The following is a 7,542-nucleotide window of genomic DNA, read 5'->3' as shown; positions in this document are numbered from 1 at the left end:
GATTTGTCCTGTCTAACAGAATGCAGTGGCCCCTATGAGCACATGTGGAGTGGGACTCAGAGGGCACAGGCTCATAGGAAGGCATTGACTTTTGAATAACCTCTGTGTGTTTGTCTAGGAAGCCACCAGAAGCCACAGACATAATAAATGATGCAGGCGGCACCCTGGTTTTAAATCTCTATACAAAGGAATTCCCTCTCCAATAGCACTGTGGTGTGACTAGCTCTTAACAATTGCAGCTTGTGTCTGTTAAGTGGGTGAATGGACAAACACACACCATTTGTGCTCGCGTTCACGTCATCTGGTCGTTTTGTATATACTATATTATTTTTTATTTTATTAATGTTTAAATTATTAATATTTTAGTCTGAGGCTGTGTGCTACAGTGATGTTATGTATAAATACGAGAAGTTGGATGTGTGTTAGTGATTTTGTGTGCAAATGCAAGGTGCTATGAACTACTACTGTATACTACTTGGTGGAAGAGTAGTTTTGTTTTATAATTTAACTTTATTTTATTTTAGAATAAGTGTTTAAGCGATTTTACTGTCTCACTGCAGTTTGTTTCCATTATTCCATTCCATTTAACATCTTTGAGTCAGAATTGAACCATTTTATTCTGTTCAGTCCCAACTAATCCATGTTCATTGTCAGTAGCATTAGCAGTACCATTTTCAGTTTTCTCAGTCTTGATCATAATATAATCATTTTTCTGGACTATGTTTAATTATAAACATACAAATTCCTTATAAAGATAGAACTTCCTTGTAAAGATGTTAGCCAAGTCTGCTTATGCCTACAGGCGACTTTAACAGGTTGGAGGGACTGACTGCATGCAAACTGAAGCAGACTGCAAGGCATCTGGCATGCCAATGTTGTACGGTTTCCTCCCTTAGTGAGTTAACCTACAGTAGAAGTCCTCCATTCCCAGACAAAAGCACTCAATCATGGTATAGTGTTGTGCTGAGGTCGGGTCTTTGGCCACTGACCTTCATTTCACTCCAGCAAAATATACACTTGGGGTGCTAGCATTATAAGTTTTATTACAATGCAGGGAGAAAGAGCTTTGATTATTTGTTTTTTAAAAGAAGCAGCTGTTAGGTGTGATATTTATATGTCCAAATTTAACAGAAGTTCACCATAATTTATATATCTTCATCTAAATATTTTTATAGTGGCCCCAAAAAGTATTTGGACAACCAACTGGTTTCAAAGTAATTTTAGAGGATATTCAGTTTCACCTTGAATTTCATCACATTAACTATGAATGTTATAGTTTATAGTTAGTTAAACTGATACGTAGTTAGTTATCGAATGCACTGACTTTCAGCTTTCATATATTAGCTTTAGTGTCCAGTACAATTTTGGGACCACTGCAGTGTTATTGTTTATATACTTGTATAGTATTTATTAATGTTTTGATTTAGTTTTATTTGTATATTTTCAGTTTGTTGTTGTGAGATTTTGTAAGTTTTATAAATTTTTGTATTAGCTTTTATATTTATTTGTATATTTATATTTAAACACTTATATTTATAAAATATTTATAATAACTTTTTATTTCAGTTTTTGTTAATATTTATATATATTATTGTTGTTCTATACCTAGTTATATAAATATGGCTTCAGTTGTACATGTTGTCAAAGAAATGTTTTTTTTTTATTCTCATGAAACATTTAAATTACATAGTTCATGTGAGGATGTCAAAATACTGGTAATTATAAAATACGATGTGAAAATATAATCAGTCTGCTAATTTTACCGGAATGCAGCATGAACAAAACCAGGATGTTTTCAGCAGCTGTTCTGTAATACGTTGTCATGTTGCTGACTTTTCTTGCAGGACCCGAGCTTTGCAGCCTTCCTTCTTGACAAGCTCCAGACTCTGGAATGGCCTCCGAGGGGCTGCGGTGCTCAGAGCAGCTAGTGTGTGGAACCCCCCTTCACCACCTGAGGCGCCTGGCACTCCACTCTGCCCTGCGGCTGGCGTTCGACAACATGCCTGACCTGCAACCCGGACCCCTTTCTGGTCTGCTGCCACCACATGTGGCATCTCACAGTTTCATCTCACCCCCTGCTTCCTGCTGTGTTCCAGTTTCTAGCCGTCAAAATCTCACCGAGCAATCATGTGGTCCACAGTCTAGGGAGAAAATGCAGGAAATGGGTTGGAATCAAGACGGAGCAGCGAGAGTGGGTGGCAAACGAACCTGTTTGGCCACTGTCACTCCACTTCCTCTACATGCACAACACTACTTGGAGGGAGTGTGGCGTGTGAAAAGCACTTCAGACTGTCATCGTTCATTGGTAAGAGTTGCTATAGCATGACTATACGTTGTATATCCAAACTGAATATTCTACTGAATATCCAGTGTTGGGAAGAAAGTATTTCCACCTCTTTATGTTTAGGAGTGTATCAATGATCTGAAAAGTGGGAGGGACACAGATTGATTTGTTGAAATGCAAGCATTTGGCAGGGACTGCCTGAAAAAAAAAAAACAAAAAAAAAAAAACATTTGTATTAAAGTAAATCAAATATATAAATACGATTAGTAAATAAACTACTGCTTAGGGTTGGTAAGATTTTTTTTGTAAATGTTTTTTTTAAGACGTCCACATACACATGGAAAAGTATACATTGTAGCCTGTGATAAATTTATTAGGCTTCATGTGAATTTATCTGTTCAAAAATACAGTAATATTGTGAAATATTATTGCAGTTCAAAATAGTATTTTTTTTATTTTAATGTATTTTAGAATTCCTGTGATGGAAATGCAGAATTTTTAGCATCCTTTCTACAGTCTCAAGTGTCCTTTAAAATCATTTTAATTTGCTGATTTGATGTTCAGGAAACATTTTGTTTTATAAACAGTGTTAAAAAGAGTTGTGCTGCTTAAAGGGATACTCCACCCGAAAATGAACATTTTGTCATTAATCACTTACCCCCATGTTGTTCCAAACTCGTAAAAGCTTTGTTAGTATTCCGAACACAATTTAGGATATTTTGGATGAAAACCAGGAGGCTTGCTTCTATTCACTGCCAAGTAAATTACACTGTCAGGGTCAAGAAAAGTATGAAAGATATCATCAGAATAGTCCATCTGCCATCAGTGGTTCAACCGTAACGTTATGAAGCAACAAGAATTATTTTTGTATGCGAAGAAAAAAAAAAAAAGACTTTATTCAACAATTCATCTTCTCCGTGTCTCTCCGCATTACAATATCGCAAACTGTGTACGCTATTCTGTGTCAGCCGCGACACAGAATGAGCGTATTTACACTTTGATTGGAACGAAAACAGAGCATCCGTGCAGCGAGCTTGACACAGAAGAGCATACACAGTCTGCGTTCAGCTCATATTCTCCAAAATGGTGCTACGGTGATGCAGAGAGAAACAGAGATAAATTGTTGAATAAAGTCATTATTTTAGTTTTCTTCATGTACAAAAAGTATTCTCTTCGCTTTATAATGTAACAGTTGAAGCATTGATGGCAGATGGACTATTCTATCGATGCTTTTCTTACTTTTCTGGACCTTGACAGTGTTATTTACTTGGCATTCTATGGGACAGTCTTAAGCCTACCGGTTTTCATCCAATATATCTGAAATTGTGTTCCAAAGACGAACGAAGCTTTTACAGGTTTGGAACGACATGGAGGTAAGTGATTAATGACAAAATTTAAATTTTTGGGTGGAGTATCCCTTTAATATGTTTGTGTACACCATTATTTTTAAAGCTTCGTTGATAATTAAAAGGTCCTAAAAACAACATTTAATTGAAGTACTGTAGAAACCTTTTGTAACATTATAAATGTCTTTACTTTCACTTTTGATCAATTTAATGAATCCTTGGTGAATAAAAGTATTAATTCATGTGAAACAATTACTGACCTCAAACTTTTAAATTGATTGATTGGTTGTAAGAGGTTTATAGAGAATGTTTTTGGTGGTCCTTGGGTCCAATTGGATTCCAAGGCCTCTCTGTGGGCTGTTTCTGCTGAGGCCCTTTTGGGCACATCATGGTTGCACTGCAAATATACAAATCTTTGTGATTATGGCCTAGTGATTTGGTTTGTGGTTTGACCTTGAGCAGAATTATTTATTAGCTTTCATAAAGGAGTCCCTCATCGCAGGGTTTATGTGACTATTTATGCCATTATGGAGCTCATGTCCAGTTCAGAGTCGAGGATCAGGCTGTTGTGAAAGGACTCAAGTACCCTTCTCAAAGAAAATAAGATATCAGCTTTTTGATAATGTCTGTCTCAATCAGATGGTAGTATTCTGGCTTAAGGTGACTTAAACAAACATAGCGGTTTATTGGTAAAATATTTTCGATATATATATATTTTTTATAAGTTGTTTTAAGGTTATCATGGCTAATTCATTTTGCATGTTGTAAAAAGGTGTGTGGCACATCAGAAAGTCAAAAAGGACAAAATTCCACAACCACAGATGTAAGTCCTCACTGAAGCCCCAAAGAAACTGTAACAATTTTTATATTCCAACTTTGATATAATTACTGTACGTGCTGAGTGACTCTTGTATTGGCCTTTTCAGTTCTACTTGACCTTCCCATCAGGAGATTGAGCATTAAGTCATCTTGATATGGAATGCAATTTTTTTATAAGCATTTGGATGGCTCACGGTGACCCCACTGTCACAGATAAGCCATTTGTCATGGCTGATGCTTAGAGATGAATAAGATAAAAAAAAAAAACTTAAGCACTGTGATTGTGAGTTACCCCTAGTTTTATGCGCTTGAAGAACGGAGACATGTTTGAGAGTAATGTTTAAAGGATGCAGATGTGCTTGAGTAGACGTCTTTCTCTTGTCAATAGTAATTTGGACTGTCAAGGTTTCCAAGGAAATGCAGTATTCAAGCAATAAAGTGTTGACAGGAGAGAGTGACCTTGCATGCATAGAATTTGATCAGTCAATTTCTCAATAGATAATTAGTTCTGAATATTCAAATATGTTAATATTTACATAGATGATTTACTATAGTAAATCATACTGAGAAGGACATGGGGGATTATCATAATTCTTTGTGGCTGTATAATATGCATATAAAAGCCTTTTTTATATATATATATATCATTATCATTGGTATTTTTATTCTATTTTATTTGGTTATTTAGTGTGAAATAGTGTGCTGTCTGTAGTTATTTTATTTTGTAATTTAGTATTAAAGTAAGTTGTATGTGGTCATTGTAGTGGTTTGTATTAACAGTATGAACCTATTCATTTTATTTTGTTTTGTTTTGATGTGAAGTAGTTTGTTGTCTGTCGGCAGTTAGTGTTCCCTTGAGCTTTATGCATTTATGCATCATGAATCTTTATAATAAGTTATGAATGCATGCAAGTTCATCAAGTTTAGTAATGTAACAACCCCCTAAAGTCCTTCATATTTTTATATCCAGTCATGATTACTATGACTGGGCCCTCAGGTAAAAAAAAAATGAAAAGAAAGTGAAGTGAAGTAACCCATACTCTGAATTTGTGCTCTGCATTTAACCCATCCAAGTGCACACACACACAGTAGTGAACACACACACACACACACACACACACACACACACACACACACACACACACACTGTGAACACACACCCGGAGCAGAAAAAATCCTGGATATAAAATATTGTTTCAAAAATAGAAACTATTTTAGTGTGTAAATTAGTGTGTAAAATATTGTTAGTAAGTATAACATGCAACTCTTGATGAAATATGGGCTTACTGCCATCATGTATGTTGGAATTAATCACTTGTGTATTTTTTCCGATGTTAACAAGTTTGCATTTGGTGGTTCTTCTGTACCTCTGCATTAGAATATTGTAGTAAAGAAAGGCAGACTGGCCTTGTTTCAAAGAAACACAATAGATGCTGTCTTCCCCCTCATCTCAGAGAGTTTGAAAAGTAATTAGACCTTGAAAGTCACAGCACATTCAATCCACACAGAAACACAAGGCTGTAGAACATACCCTGGAGAACATTTCCACCCTTGAAGACAAAGACATTGCGCCAACTGCAAACTGCACAGCTGCATCAGAAAAGCAGAGATGTAAAGTCAAATCTTCATCTATACAGCCCACTTAGTATAATACCAGCTTGGAAGCAGGTAAAGGCATCCCAGCCCATGTGTTTCTGTACTGTAGAACAGGCCTCATCAGCTTGTCCTCAGGCCTAAGTGCCACCGGTAGCCCACTAATGGGCCTTCCCTGGCAGTCAGGCTCTTTTAAGGCCTTGAGGAGCCTAGCACAAGCTTTATTTATATTTGTGTGGAGGGAGCCAAAAGTGCAAATTGTCAACAGATGGGACTGCAGTCTCACCTGGGGTGATAAAATGCACCTGACATCCAGTGTTGGGAAGGTTACTTTGGAAATGTAATAGGTTACAGATTACAAGTTACCCTGTTTAAAATGTAATAGTAGTGTAACTTTTTCAATTACTTTATTAAAGTAATGTAACTAATTACTTTTGAGTACTTTTTGATTACTTTTCTAAATTTGTGAAAAGTAAAGAATAATAAATAAAAGCATATACATCAACTTAAATACAGTTATCTAATAAGCATGTGACGTATTCTGTGTAATAAACTCCTGAAACATTGGTGTTTTTTTTAAACTGCTGTCTCTTTGTATATGATGATAGTTTTCTCAAAATAAGTCAAATGCACATGAAGTGACACAGAGCAGTTCTAGAAATTGTGTTTATGTGCTCGTGTACTCCTATATTGAGGCAGCAGAGGTTGAAAACACTGCGAGCTTCAGTAGGCCTATGTGTAGTAAATGAAACCATGTCTTTGCCATTAATTTACAGGAGGGGCGGACTGGGAAAAAAATTCAGACTGGAAAATTCAAACTCATACAAACAAATTCATGGACATACTATTTTTTATCTATTTTAAATCTTTAATTTGGGGACATGCAAAATAATTAAAAGTTCTCTCCTGAACTGCACCTTCACTTCCATTTTTCTCTTCAGTTTCTTTATTTTACCCTGTTATCCATATCTCTCGTGACTTTAATACTCAAGATTGAACAAAACTATACTTTACAATACAATACTCTACAATACTACAATATATTTATAGAAAAATCCTAATACTGTACACGAGTCATATTTTTCCCTTACAAAAATTAACCATGTTTTTATTAGCCTATATAAAAGTAAAATAACCTTGTTTATTTTTTTTACTTATGTTTATTTTTTTTGCAAATGGATTTGTATTTATTTTTAAATAAATACATTTGTAAAATAATTTTACATTTTTGGTTATCACAGTTAAACAATAGTAACCATTTTCTCTGGATTTATAGTTAAATATTAAAATGTTAATTTTCGTAAGGGTTGTGTTGTTGTCTGTCGTAGCTCCCCCTAAACCTATAAAAAAAAATCTGATTTTTTTTCAGCTAAATTACTACTGTAACATTACAACAGATAATAATGATCTCCTAGTATTTTGAGTGATGACTGATGAGCAACGTGCTGCTGCTTGATTAAATAAATAAAAAAACACAGACAAAAAAGCATCTTTACAGAT

At 35.1% G+C, this 7,542-nt stretch overlaps 1 protein-coding gene across 1 annotated transcript in view; it reads left to right on the top strand.

Annotated features, from left to right (window-relative positions):
- Positions 1–1,891: 1,891 nt before the first annotated feature.
- LOC132091720 (kinesin-like protein KIF26A) overlaps positions 1,892–7,542 on the top strand; it is a 54,387-nt gene continuing 48,736 nt past the window's right edge. The window contains exon 1 of the mRNA XM_059497849.1: positions 1,892–2,305. Coding sequence (XP_059353832.1) covers positions 1,892–2,305 — 414 coding nt within the window. The remainder of the gene's footprint in view (positions 2,306–7,542) is intronic.

This window comes from Carassius carassius, chromosome 18 (assembly GCF_963082965.1).
Source record: "Carassius carassius chromosome 18, fCarCar2.1, whole genome shotgun sequence".
Classification (NCBI taxonomy): Eukaryota; Metazoa; Chordata; class Actinopteri; order Cypriniformes; family Cyprinidae; genus Carassius; species Carassius carassius.
The sequence above is the reverse complement of the archived record's forward strand: the minus strand, read 5'-3'. Positions and strand labels throughout refer to the sequence as shown.